Source organism: Mastomys coucha, unplaced genomic scaffold (assembly GCF_008632895.1).
Source record: "Mastomys coucha isolate ucsf_1 unplaced genomic scaffold, UCSF_Mcou_1 pScaffold15, whole genome shotgun sequence".
NCBI classification, from domain to species: Eukaryota; Metazoa; Chordata; class Mammalia; order Rodentia; family Muridae; genus Mastomys; species Mastomys coucha.
This window is the reverse complement of record NW_022196897.1, coordinates 159,585,595-159,599,321: the sequence shown is the minus strand read 5'-3', so window position 1 is coordinate 159,599,321 and position 13,727 is coordinate 159,585,595. Positions and strand designations below refer to the sequence as shown.

Sequence of the window (13,727 nt, the reverse complement as noted above, 5' to 3'; positions counted from 1 at the left end):
GGGGGGAGCCTTCTGAAGTTGGCAGCCATCTGGAAGATGGCATCGAGGCTGGGGTAAAGAGCTGAGCTGGGTTTTCAGGGCTCCTGCTCTATCAAGCATGAGAGGGACCCATTTCTCTTATCTCCTGGGCTCCTGAACTGAGAACACCCAAGCCTTCGATGTAGATGCTAAGCTGGAGAGAGAGGGACCCCCTGGGCATCAAGACACCACGGAGGGATTTCAGGGCCAGACTTGGATCCATGCCTCTCCCTCTTGTTCCATCATCTGAGAACTACTTGGATTCCACGTAGTACACAAGGCAGGCTGAACACTACTTTGCCATTTGCCATCCAGACATCTAGCTGTGGGGCCAGGGTCCACCTAACTGACGCCCTTGTCTCGTCCTGAGTGTTATCTTTGATACTGTCCGCTTGGCCCAGGTCACGGGCGCCTTCTCTGCTCTGGGCTCTCTTAGGAGATCTCTCCTGCCCCTGGAGCTTGGATGCAGGCCGCCCCTGGGAACTAAGCTTGACTTAGCTCTTCTCTGTCTTCCTCCCTGAGACAACCTGGAGCAAAAGATCCTGCAGGTGTTGAGCGATGCCTGTGGCCCTGTGAAGATTGGCCAGCTGCTGAAGAAGTGCCAAGTACCCAAGAAAACCCTCAATCAAGTCCTTTACCGCCTGAAGAAGGAGGGCAGAGTGTCCTCCCCAGAGCCTGCAGTATGGAGCTTAGGCGGGGATGTTTCCGGAGATGGGGCTCCTGCAATCCCTGAGGACTCCACTGCCCAGCCCTGCCTTGGTAATCTGTCATGGAGGCAGAGCAGACCCTTCCGCCAAGTCCCCCAACACACACCTTAAGAACCATCTTGCAATAGACAAGTCCAGATTCAGGCTTGGCTTCAAATCTGAGCTCGGCCATCCTTTCTTTCTCTTGATTTCTTCTGGCCAATGGAGCTAATGTAAAGCCTAAAGCTTACACACACAGTAGGTGTGCAATAGACACTGGCAGTAGTGAAGTCACAATCTAGGCAATAGTTACAATGATAGTGAGGGCTGACGGGTAAGGATTCACTCGGAACCATCAGGTGACTTTGATAACCATCGAGCAGAAAGGACCCACAGTTCCAAGCGCTAATGCAGCCCCCAGAGCCACCTTGCCTTTATCCATTCAGCCCTCAGATAGAGATAGGAAAGAAGCCAGCCTCAGCCTTCAGCAGACAGCATCTGTGACAGGAAAGCCCCGGGACCCAGCCTAATATGCTGCCCCCAGCTCCCCTGAGAAATCATTCCCCGTGTTTAGTGGAGCACGGCATCTCCCGTCTCCAATGGACACACCCTTCTTCCAGCCCCAAGACCCTAATGAGATGTAGGTGCATGCAGCTCCAGAAGGTCCTGGCCTGCAGCACATCGCATCCATGGGTCTCGCCAGACCACTGAAGCTCCACAGGAGGGAGTATCAGAGGCCAGACTCACTGTTAGAAGAGAGAGGCTCTAAATGGCGAGACGTGGGCTCTGACATCCACCCCTGTGCCAATCTGAGCCAGCTTCTAGGGTGAGAGCCTCATTAGCTTGGTCTCTAGATGACCACTGTAACCAGTACGACCCAATATGTGCTTCTGACAGACCATCAGCATGTCGCTGGGCTTCATAAGTGTCCCACGCCACAGCCAGTAGGTGATGGGCAGAGCAAGCCCTGGATTCTCTTCCGACTAAGTGCCTGCCTCTCACTTTGCAGATGAAGAAAGAATATTAAGATTCCTGGAGGCCAATGGGCCCCAAAGGGCCCTGCATATAGCCAAGGCTCTGGAAAAGACGACGGCCAAAGAAGTGAACCCACTCCTGTATTCCATGAAGGATAAGCACCTTCTGAGCTATGACGGAAAGACGTGGAAGATCTACCGCTCAAGTCAAGAGAGCCAAGAGATAGGTATGGGAGGGCAAGGTCAGTGTGGGGGACAGATGTGGAAGATCTACCGCTCAAGTCAGGAGAGCCAAGAGATAGGTATGGGAGGGCAAGGTCAGTGTGGGGAGGTCAGGTTTCAGGTCAGGAAGATCAAGGATGAGGATTAGGTCACCTAGGGTCAGGTTAAAAAATCACGAATAAGGATTAGATGATGTAGGGCCAGATTTTTTCATTTGTTTGGATTTTTTGGATTTCCTTTTCAATTTATGTATTTTATTTTATGTGTATAAATGTATTGCCTGCTTGTACGTGCACCACATGCATGCAGTGCCTATAGGTGATCTTTGTGGAACTGGAGTTACAGATAGCTGTGAGCCACCATGAAGGTGGTGAGTCCTGGATCCTCTAGAAGAGCAGCCAATGCTCTAACCACCCAACCACATCTCCAGCCTTCGGGTCAGATTTTATTGATACCCTTTAGGGAGGTGTTCCAGGAGGGAGGGTGGCTGCCAGGATTAAGGAGGGAGGGCCTACCAGCTGCTGGTCTTGGCTGGTATGGGCCTGCCTGCCTCATTCACAGCAGCCATAGGGTCTCCAGCTATTGGAGGAAGAGTGACCCATCCAAATCTTTAATGAAGTCAGTGGACCCCAACAAAACATATATGTAGAGGAATTTTAATCCAGAAACATGGCTGCTTTGACAAGGGATCACATCCATAGACCTTCTAGGTCTGTGTGATTTGGCTGGAATGCAGACATGTTCTTAGTACATACTTTTAATCCCTAACAATGTAGGTAAGGTTAGTTTGTAGGACATAGCCATGTTTGAAAGTGATGTCTAATCGAGGGGCAGACCAAGTGACAAATCAGAGAAAGATTTGACAATATGAGCAGAGATAGAATATGCTCAACACTTAGGAGAAAAGCTATTTGAGAGCAGCACAGGGTCCAGGCAGTGGTGGCGCATGCCTTTAATCCCAGAACTTGGGAGGCAGAGGCAGATGGATTTCTGAGTTCAAGGCCAGTCTGGTCTACAGAGTGAGTTTCAGGACAGCCAGGGCTACACAGAGAAAGCCTGTCTCGAAAAACCAACCAACCAACCAACCAACCAACCAACCAACAAACAAACAGGCAGCACAGGAAGAGAGGATGTAGTGAGTGAGTTGGGGATTGAATCAGTTGGGAGGCAGCGTGGTGAGCACGGTGTTGAGGAGCTGAGTTCGGTCTTGAGTGCAGGTCAGCAGAGGCAGCTGAAGCCAGAGAGTGAGAAGGAGCCAGAAGATTAGAACAAATTGCCAGTTGCTTGAGGCCAAGCCGAGCAATTTAGTGAGAGAAGCCAGATTGAGTCAGTCATCTTGGAGAGGAGTTTTGAGTCAGAACAGCTGAGTTGAACCAGCCAGCCAGAGTTCAGAAAGAACCAGAAAGGGTGAGCTTATTCAGCAGTGAGTCTCCAAGACAACAATTACATCGACATTTACCCATAGGAGATTTCTTCTAGCCATCTCTGAGGAGCCTGGTGTTCAACAGAGAAGGTTGTGGAGGCTTCTGAGAGCTGAGATGTAGAAAATCTGGAGGAAGGGACACACTGGAACTGCTGCGTTGACACAGGGGCCAGCCTGAATTTATAATGACTCTTTGTGATCGCTTTGTCCAACGTGGCGGTTTTAGTCACCGGAAGAAGGCATGTGGGACAGTGCAGGGCTCTTATCCCAGCATTTAGGAAACAGAGGGAGAAGAACCTCAAGTTCAAAGCTACCCTAAACCACAAAACTCCCCACAAAACCCAAATTGAAAACAAGTGAATAAGATTGTTTAAGGAGGGGGCTGGGCTGGGCTGGCCTGCATAGAAACCTGGAGACGCCTGAAGATCTGTGGGGTAGCGGTGCCAGCTCGCAAGATCTGTTGGGTAATGGTACCAGCTCTGAAGGTCTGTGGGGCAGCGGTACCAGCTCTGAAGATCTGTGGGGTGGCAGTAACAACTCTGAGCCCTGGTGCTCTCAGGACACCCCCACCCCAAATGTTCTTTTTAAATGTATTTTTTTCCTTTTTCTCTTTTTGGTGAAATAGCCTTACCATGTAGCCCTGGCTATCCTAGAACTCATCATGTAGACCAAGCTGGCCTTGAACCCACAGAGTTCTGCTTGCTTCTGCCTAAATTCTGGGATTAAAGGTGTGCACCGCTACACCTGGGAAAATATCTTTTAAAGTCAGTAAAATAAATGAACATTTAAAGAATGCATATCTAAATTATCCCAGACTAAGTATGCTCATTTTTATGGAAACATGGTTAGAAATTTTGTTAGTTTTCTTTCTTTCTTTTTCCTTCCTTCCTTCCTTCCTTCCTTCTTCCTTCCTAGATAATCTCATGTAGCTGAGATGACCCTGAATTCTTTCTGGTCTTCCTACTTCCACCTCCCAAGTATGGGGATGACAGGTGTCTGTCACCATGCTGGGCTACTTTAATTTATGGAGAAAGGAGTTCACAGAGATGCACAAGCTTTCAGTTGGAGCAGACATGTGGCCCTGAGGCATGGTGCAGGTGCTGGGCTTGGCTGGTATGAGCTAGTCCCCCCGCCCCCTTCATGGTTCTCAGCTTTTGGAGGAAGTGACACTGTGGAAGGCAGCTTTTAAACAAAAGGTCATATCTTAAAAAGAGCTCAACAAACCATATGGGACATTTTCTAGCTATTGCCAAAGTGAGAGGAGCCTGGAGTTCAGCACTGAGGGCTCTGCAGGGCTGTGGCAGCAGGGACAGGGTAGGGAGAGAGGAGGAGTCTCCACCTTCCTCCCAGGGAGCCACTGTGGCTAGGACACTTAGGTAAGGCGGCTGCTGCAGGGATTTCAGGAGAGGCTCCGGCTGCGTCCATTCAACACGAGGAAGGAAAGCTGGGGCCAGCTGCAGGCAGCTCCTGAATCTTACCTTGCACCCTCTTTCTCAGGCCCCCACGACGGGGTCTGGGCTCATGCCCGCTCCCAGGGAAGTTCAGTACTGTTAAAAAGAGACCCCCTATGCTGTCGAGACAAAGAACTCAATGGAATGTTATTCTGTAGCTCGTTCTGGAGTCAGACAAGAGTCCTCTGCGATAATTTATCAGCAAAATCCAATCAACATGATCTGCCAAGGAGCCAATAGCCACATCTCCATTGCCAACTCTAAAGCCATCCAGATTGGCCATGGGAATGTCATGTCAATGCATTGTGGTGATCCAGGTAAGAGGAGGGTCCTGGATGAGGGGGAGAGAGGACTGAAAGGGGACTGGTCCTCAAGGAGAAGGGCACTGCTTCACTTCCTGAGGCACACCTTTCTCAGAGTGAGGTTCATGGACCACACCTCACCTGTACGCCCTTTAATTTTGCTCCTTCTCAATGAGATCAAACCCTTTTGTATGAGAATAATTCGGCTCCCTCTCTCTAAGCAAGAAGCAGTGAGAGGGTTACTGCAATTCTCTTCTCTGAACATATTTCTGTCTCTCAAATTATGTCATGAAACATTGGGATCATCTTACATGCAGTAGCTTCCTATCTACCTGTGTGTGCTTGTGTATATGTGTATGTTGGTGTGTGTTTGTGTGACACTGTATCTGAGTATGAGTGTGTTTGTGTGTGTATGAGTTTGTGTGTATTTGTGTGTGTGATATGTGCATATTTGTGTGACTTTTCATATTTGTGTGTGTTTGTGCATATATATTTGGGTGTGCATGTTTGTGTGAATTTGTGTGTATGTGTGTGCTTGTGTGTACACGTATGTGTATGTTTGTGTGACTGTGTGTATGTGTGTGTGTGTGTTTACTGGAGCCCATTCAGAATCAAAGGATGATGTCAGGTGTCCTATTCTGTCACACCCCATCCAGACAGGGTCTCTCACTGAACCTGGAACAAGACTTGCAGACAGTAAGCCCCAGTGATCCTGTCTCCCCAGCACTCGGGGTGTGGTGCGTGAAGTCAGGCCTGGCTTTTTACGTGGATGCAGGGATCCAAACCCAGACCCTATGTTTGCAGGGCAATGTTCTTACCATTCCCAGCCATCCCCCAGCCTTGGCATCTTGGTTTTGATGAAAGTTGGTGCTGTCCAGCGACATATGGCTTAGAGGGTGTGGGGCCACCTCACACTCTGGCCCTGTCACCCACACAAGAGCATCATCAGTCCCAAATCTAGATTCTCCCCAATCCCTCAGGAGAAATCTGTTCTACTGCAGGCCCATTTCCCCCACTGTGACTCCCTTGTTTTGATGGCCCTCCTGTCTGGCTATTTTACCTAGGGGTGTTAAATGGCTCACGATTTTTCAGACTCAGATGTGTTTGAAAGTTTCTGTATTCCTTTAATTTGAAAATTGTAAAAGTAAGACTAAAAACTGAGCACCTGAAGAATAAACACGCCTTCTCAAGAGGGAGGGAGGACATATTCCCCATTGGGGGCCTTTCCTTTGATGGGGTCAGAGGTTGAGGAGACCCAGCAGGCAGGTACCCCAACAGTACCCTGAGCCCCACTGAGAATGCAGACTGTCCGACTCCAGCTGCTTCTGGTGCCCAAGCCTGAGAACAGAAAGATCTGGAGTCTAGCAAATCCTTAATCCCCTCCCTTCCCAGGTCTCAGGACCCCTCACCATGTCCCTCTACCCATGCCAGAGGACGCCTCTGCTCAGGACACGCCCCCTGGTGCCCACGGAGCTCAGCACATCCACATGGACAAGTGTATGCTCCGACGAGTGCAGCTTGGCCACGGCAACGACATGAACCTCATGGGGAATCCAGGGGAAGACCCCACTTATAGCTTTTCTGGCAGCCCCCCAGGTATGGTGGCCGTCGTCACCCCACAATATCTAGAAAGAACCCGGAAGCCGGAGTCTTTGCCAGGAGAGAACCATGATGGGAAAACTCATTTCCACCCTGAGGGGTATCACCGAATAGCACTGAGCTTTTAGATCTAGCACCCGGGGGTCTCCAGGCTCCCAGCACCCATGTGCAGCAAACGCCAGCCAGCACCTACAAACCGGAGGCTGAGTGGGAGGAAGTCAGGTCATGGGACGGGCGGAGGCCGGGATGGTGGCTTAAGGAAACGAAAAAGGAAGCCAGTAGCGCATTGTAATAACAGTGTCCCGGTGGCACAGTGACTGGAGGATTCTGCCAGAGGCCTGCCAGCAACTGTAGATTCTTAGATGAGATCTCAGGGAGACTAACAGAGCCACGGAGAAGTTGTCTTCAGAGAGAAATTGGTCAGGGAGGCAGAGTGTAGCAGCGGGACCAGCAAACAGAACTCTGCGGTGGCCTTCCGTGACAGTTTCTTAGAGTGAAGGGAACCTACTTATAAGGGGGGTTGGGAAAGCCGAGCATGGACATTTTTGAGGGTGAAAGTGAAGAGGGGACAGGAGGGTGAGGCTGGGGCTGGGAGAGAAAAGGTATGGAGCACAGTAGGACAGCATGAAAACTATAAACAATAGTAGGAGAGCATGCCTTTATCTGCCACTTGGGAACTGGCCAGAGAGAAGATAGAAGGCTCCAGAGGATGCAGAGTCCAGAGTGGTTTTACTGGGCTCAGGGTAGGGGTCAGGGGGTGGGGGTGGCTTCCAGTCCAGTGGGGACATGTGCCGGGACACGAGGCAGGGTGTCTAGGGAAAGGCTATATGCCAGATCTGCAAGGTTACTGGTAAGAGTGAGCCATGAGGGTGCCACAGCCAGGTTGGGTATACATGCTAGGTCCCTCTGCAAACTGCTCGCTTCTCCCGGCTTCTCTCTTTGCTTTACTTGAAGTGTCAACCACCACTGCTGAGCCAGAAACTTCATTCAACATGCAAAGCCCTGAGCCAGGCCCTCACCCTGAGGGAGTCACAGCCCAGAGAGTCCACATCAAATCTTGCTTGCTAGAGGACGCTACCATCGGTAACAGCAACAAGATGACCATCCGCCCTAGGTCAAAGGGTGGAGACAGCGAAGAGCCGAAGGAAGACCTAGGTGAGCCCAGGCACGAGTGTCTGTGTGTGCCCCGACCTCATCCATTCATCCTACCTTCGAGCATCGAGGCCTGGTGCAAGAACACAAGGGACTGGAGCTCGGGGGCGGACCAAAAGCCAGCGTGTAGCTCCAGGCTGCAGGGAGGACATAGGGAGAGACAAGGTAATAAAGAGCCACAGAAGGGCTTTGCGCAGGACCGAAGCAGAGGCTTTTTGGACTCGGAGTCAGAGAACCGCACGCAGTCCTACACATGGAGAGTTAGAATTAGCATGGAGAAACCAGGATATCTGCATGTCAGGTGGATACAGTATCCCAATGGTGAAGTGCTGCATGGCTCACACAGTGAGAACGGGCCACGGGTGTCATGGGTCACAGACACCAGGCCCAGGCAAGGAAACCTTTAGGGAACCGGCATGGCTGCTCCCAGAGAGGAAATTGTGAGCCCTGCCATCAAGGAAGCTCTGTGAGAGAACTGAAATAAGGAGCCAACAGGGACCTGCCAACAAATCCGGGGGAAGGGTTGCAAGTGCAAAATGGCAGGTGCCAAGGCTCCCAGGGGAGAAGTGGAGCACCACAGGGCAGGAGTCTGGGAATAGGAGGGACCCAGGAGCCTAACGCCTCGGTGGGTGCCCACCCAGCCCTTCAGAGCCTGGAGGCGTGTGTAAAATGTCTCCATCTTATTTGAAACGAACTGGGAGACATGCAAGGTGTGAATAGAGGTGTCTGCTGTAGTATTTACGTCTCCCTGGGCCAGTAAGATGGCTCGGTGGGTGCACACACTTGCTGCCAAATCAGATGACCTGAGTTCAATTCCCATGACCCACATGGTGGAAGGAGAGAGCCAAACCCTACCCACTGTCCTCTGACTTCTACACACAGACGCAGAGACACATGCATGCATGCATACATGCATACATACATACATACATACATACATACATACATACATACATGTGTTGGGGAGTGTTAGGTCCCCCACAGACAGTTTGCGAGCAAAGCCCTGGAACACACGGGCAAGCAGAAACCCATCAGAGTGCTTGCGGAGCAAACACTTGAGAGGAACCTGCAGGATGCCTTCCTTTTCTCGCCGCCCCCCAGGTGCAAGCTCTGAAGCCACACCGCCCAGAAGCTGCATGCATACGCCCGGTGACTCCATGTTGCCCACCTCTGAGCTGAGAGCTATGGCTCTGGGAGACAGCGGCCCCCAGACCACAGAACCTGTGCTCAGAGAGCATGAAGTCCCGGACACAGAAGGCTGTCAGACACAGGGCTGAGGTGAGGAGAGGCGTCGAGGGCACAGGCACAGGCGGAGAGGCCTGCGGGGTTTGCTGTGGCTGCACAAGGGGCCTGGGCTAGATTTCTGTTGTGATTCAGATGTGATATTCTTCTCCCTGGAAAGGCAACTTGGTCCTGTACTGGCTCCAAGATCATCCACAAACCAGTCTGTAGATGGATTCGCCATTTAATGAGGATAGTGGGTCGGGGTGGAGACTTTGGGAAGGCAAAGAAAATGAGTCACTGAAGACATCAGGGTCTCTTGTGTCCAGACTGGCTTTGAGTCACTGTCACTAAGGATGACCTTGAACTTCTAATCTCCTGGCCTCCAGGTCCTGAGTGCGAGGATCATAGGCATGTACCACCAAGTCCAACTAAGGATGAAGCTTCATGCATACAGGGATTCATGCATGCCGCACAAGGGCCACCCATGCAGCCCCGGTCCCAGCCTGGGCCACCCCCTTCCAGTCTCTCTAGTCATCTCTTCTTCCTGCCTGACCTGAGCCGAGCATTCCTTTTCTGCCACGCCCTTCTGCCTTACCACAGGCCAGGAAGCCACGGAGCCGTGGGATCATAGGCTGACCTCCCTGCCACCATGAGCCAAACCGACCCTTCCTGCCTCAAGATCAATCAGTCAATCAACCATATGAGCCAGTCCTGCCACTCCTGGGTGCTCACCAGAAGGGAAAAGTCAACACAGAGACCCCTCTGCATATCCACGTAGACTGTCGTACTGTTCACAGAAGCTAAGAAATGGAACCTACCTTGTCCAGAGGTAAAAGATGGGTGAATTGGAGTATGCCCACAGCCACGAAAAATACTGAGGTTGTCATTGGCTGGAAGAGGATTTGACCAGAGACCACTATGTTAAGTGAATGAAAGCCATCTTAGAAAGACAAGGGCCACATTTTCTCTTTTGTAGCTCCCAGACTTTAGGTAGATTTATAAAATCATATACACAGACGTGACATGAAATACACATGACATCAGCCAGGGAATGAGGGTGGGGGATAGGAAGGAGAGGCGGGATCACAGCAGGGGGTCTAAAGGCCAAGAGGGGGTCACAGCTAAGGGAGGTCACAGCCATGGGGATCACAGTCAAATGGGAGTAAGGGCTGGGGGGGGGGTCACTGACGAATGCACTATATACTTTTATATAAAGGTGTACCTCTGAAACCCAAGCTAGTTTTCATTCAACTAAAGAGCATCAAGTCACTCAGAAAATGGATTTAAAGAATAAGACCAGAGACTCAGTGGTAAAGGGGCTTGCCCCCTGTCATGGTTTGAATATGCTTGGCCTAGGAAGTGGCACTGTTAGGAGGTGTGGCCCTGTTGGAGTAGGTGTGTCAATGTGGGTATGGGTTTAAGACCTTCACTCTAGCTGCCTGGAAGTCAATCTTCCACTAGCAGCCTTCAGATGAAGATGTAGAATTCTCAGCTCCTCCTGCACCATGCCTGCCTGGATGCTGCCATGTTCCCACCTTGATGATAATGGACTGAACCTCTGAACCTGTGAGCCAGCCCCAATTAAATGTTGTCCTTTATAAGACTTGCCTTAGTCATGGTGTCTGCTCACAGCAGTAAACCCTAACTTATACACCCTCAAGCCGCATGACCAGGGTGGGCTACTGCACCCAGTTGATGCCCACAAAGCTCCTCTGCCTTCTACTGTGTGGCTATGAGGCATCGTTTTTGTTTTTGTTATTTTGTTTGTTTGTTTGTTTTTTGGTTTTTCGAGACAGGGTTTCTCTGTGTAGCTCTGGCTGTCCTGGAATTCACTCTGTAGATCAGGCTGGCCTCGAACTCAGAAATCCACCTGCCTCTGCCTCCCAAGTGCTGGGATTAAAGACGTGTGCCACCACCGCCCGGCGAGGCATCGTTTTAAGGAGAGTGCCCCACTAGACCCTGAACCTGCCATTGTGACCTGAGTCTCTAGCAGTCACACACCGTGAACAACTTCCTTGCCATCAAAACCCACCCGGCTCAGGGTGTTTGGTCACGGCAGCCTGATGGGCAGGACTGTTGGCCCACTCTCCTCTCTCTCAAGGTCCTCCAGATCCACTCTAGAACCCTTCCCTTCTATCTCTGATCTCACCGGATTCCTCGGCTGAACTTCTAGAGAGCAAATGGTTCCCGCTCCTCAATCCTTGGCCCCGTAGGAGTAATTGGCTGGCCCATGTGTCAATCAACCAGCCTGGGCCAATCAACAGGCAGGAATCATTTACTGTGAGCCAGATACGGTCTTGGCAATGTGATGTCATTAGATGTAGGGGGCATGGTCACTAACACTTCCCAAAACCTTGGGGTTCTGAGTGCCAGGGGAAGGGCAGAGGAGCTTTGAAGATGGAGGCAAAAGAGGAAGAATCAGCTAGCCAGAGGCGGCTCCTGAGTGAACCCAGTGCCTCTTAGTGCGTGCACGTCCCGTGCAAACTCCCAGTGACTCGCACCTTCTCCCTCTTTGCTCTGCCGCCCCTGTGAGGTGCAGGCTGCTGTACCTAGAAGCTATGCCCCGGGTCAGTCTGTCTTGGTGTGTGTGTGTTGGTGTAGCTCAGCACAGGGCCTCAGAGGGAATCTTGGTGTTCTGCCCAGCCTTAGCCATGCAACACTGAGAAGGGTCTTCGGCACCCATGCAGCACTCCAATGGGATAATGCCTGTTCCAGCAGGGAGTGCCAGGACGTGGTGCCTGGCTCTGGGTCCAGCTACTCCTGAACCAGAGACTAATCCTGCACTTGTCTGTTAGAAAACCCAATGGTTCTTAGTGCTGGAGCTGGGACAGCCAGTGGCATGTCCTGTCTTCTCTCCCACACACCCATGACCTCTCCTGTTCACCAGAAGCTTCTCAGCTCAGAGACGCCCTGTGCCTCGGAAGCCTCAGGCCACCTTCATTCATTACGTGCACTATTCTGTTTCCACCAACACTGCTCTCTCTGGCCCCACCTATCCTGCATGCTCCCTCTGGCCCCACCCACCCTGCGTGCTCCCTCTGGCCCCACCCACATGGTCCCACCCACCCTGCGTGCTCCCTCTGCCCCGTGCTCTCTTCCGGACCCACCCACCCAGCATACTCCTCTCTCTCTCTCTCTCTCTCTCTCTCTCTCTCTCTCTCTCTCTCTCTCTCTCTCCCACCCACCCTGCATGCTCTCTCTATCCTTGGTGTCCACGCTCCTCCAGCCAGGCTTGCCACTCACCTCTACAGATAAGCAGACTGGCTTGCTTGTTGATGACAGAAAGCTGTGATGTGTGTGCCCGCACAAGGGACAAGCTATGGCTTGTGAGTAGAGTGTTTCAGGTTTAGGTCCAGCTTTAGGAATATGTGCATCCAGGGGCTCTGGCTGACCCAGATCCCCTGAGCCCCTTCATTCTGCTATACTGGCAAAGATGGTCCCCGGCCCCAGTATGGCTGCCGGTGAGGGAGACCCCCTTCTCCACACAGCTGAAAGCCACCCCGTAACCAGGCATGGCCCAGAGCAATAAGACAAACACTTTCTTGATTGGCCACTAGTATTAAAAGGCTACCCCCAGAGTCCGAGAGCCAGTAGGGTCACAGAAGCCAAGGCTTTGGGAAGGTGGAGGGCGGGGATGGACCAAGGGTATACGGGCAGATCTCTGACGCATTCAGGAAAGAGCTGCTGTATAGATAAGGGCCTCCGGAGCCACTTGGGTGGAGAAACCATAGCTCATAGCCTGGTTTCCTCACTCTCAACCCCCTGGGGCCTCTGGAGCCGTTGCAAGCTGCACTGGAGCCCTGAGGCTACAGAGAGGGAAACGCGGCACATCTCAGTGGGAATGGTTGCAATGGACAATTGGCTTGTGGAACACAGGCTCGCAGCCGCTGAGCCTCAGAGCTGTACTGGGGAGCTGAGAACTCTGGTCCGAGACCTGAATGTACTCTGTGGGGACACAACCTGACCAGAACGTGAAGGCAGCAGAGATGAGGGTGCACTTGGAGAGGAAAGAAAGCCAGGAACAAAGGAAACGGAAATGGAAAATTGGTGGGCAAAGGAGTCGAGGCCAGAGGTTGTACAAGTCTTAGCCTTAAGCCAGCTTACCCGCAAATGTGTTCCCTGGAAGCTGGGCCACGGGGCTCGCTGTGGACCACCCACGGGGCTCGCTGTGGGCCGGGATCCTGTGCCACAGCACAATCTTCTTGATCCCAGTGGTGTGCTGCAGTCTAGGAGAGCATGTTGCCTTGGGGCATACCATTGTCAATGAAAGCTAACTGAAAGCCAGAGGCGATCTCAGAGCCGGCCTGAGATCCACAGTTAACTGCAGCTCCTGAGATTGCCCAAGCAGAGGCCTCACTGCCCCGAGCTTGCTCCCCCTCCGCAATTAATTTCTCATAAATGCGCTGATAAAGCACTGCGTGGCTAATGGAGGCTGGAGGTGAAGGGCGAAGCCATCTCTCAGGAGAGGAAATTAATGAAGCGCCATTAAAGGCAAGAAGTGATTGAGTCAGCGGTCCTCAGCTCTCCAGCTCACCTGCCCCTCCCTTAGGGTGAGGAGAGAACTTGGCCTTCGGATGGGGGAATATGGGTCCATTCACCCTCAGTACTGAAGGGGCCCTTCACCTGTGCTTTCAGCAGAGACAGCTCACACTAGAAGCTGAGAGTAGGGAAGGGAA

General features: G+C 51.9%; 1 protein-coding gene across 4 annotated transcripts in view; it reads left to right on the top strand.

The window, feature by feature from the left end:
- Window positions 1–10,281, top strand: part of Zbp1 (Z-DNA binding protein 1) — an 11,494-nt gene extending 1,213 nt beyond the window's left edge. The window contains exons 2-8 of one of the 4 annotated variants that reach the window (XM_031372908.1): window positions 541–777; window positions 1,714–1,905; window positions 4,933–5,091; window positions 6,508–6,672; window positions 7,630–7,830; window positions 8,929–9,105; window positions 9,438–10,281. In XM_031372908.1, the coding sequence (XP_031228768.1) occupies window positions 541–777; window positions 1,714–1,905; window positions 4,933–5,091; window positions 6,508–6,672; window positions 7,630–7,830; window positions 8,929–9,104 (1,130 nt within the window). In that variant the 3' untranslated portion in view covers window position 9,105; window positions 9,438–10,281. Of the gene's footprint in view, window positions 1–540; window positions 778–1,713; window positions 1,906–3,948; window positions 4,050–4,932; window positions 5,092–6,468; window positions 6,673–7,629; window positions 7,831–8,928; window positions 9,106–9,437 lie in introns of those variants that run through there. The other 3 variants (XM_031372907.1, XM_031372906.1, XM_031372909.1) reach the window with 3 other exon arrangements.
- Window positions 10,282–13,727: the final 3,446 nt, after the last annotated feature.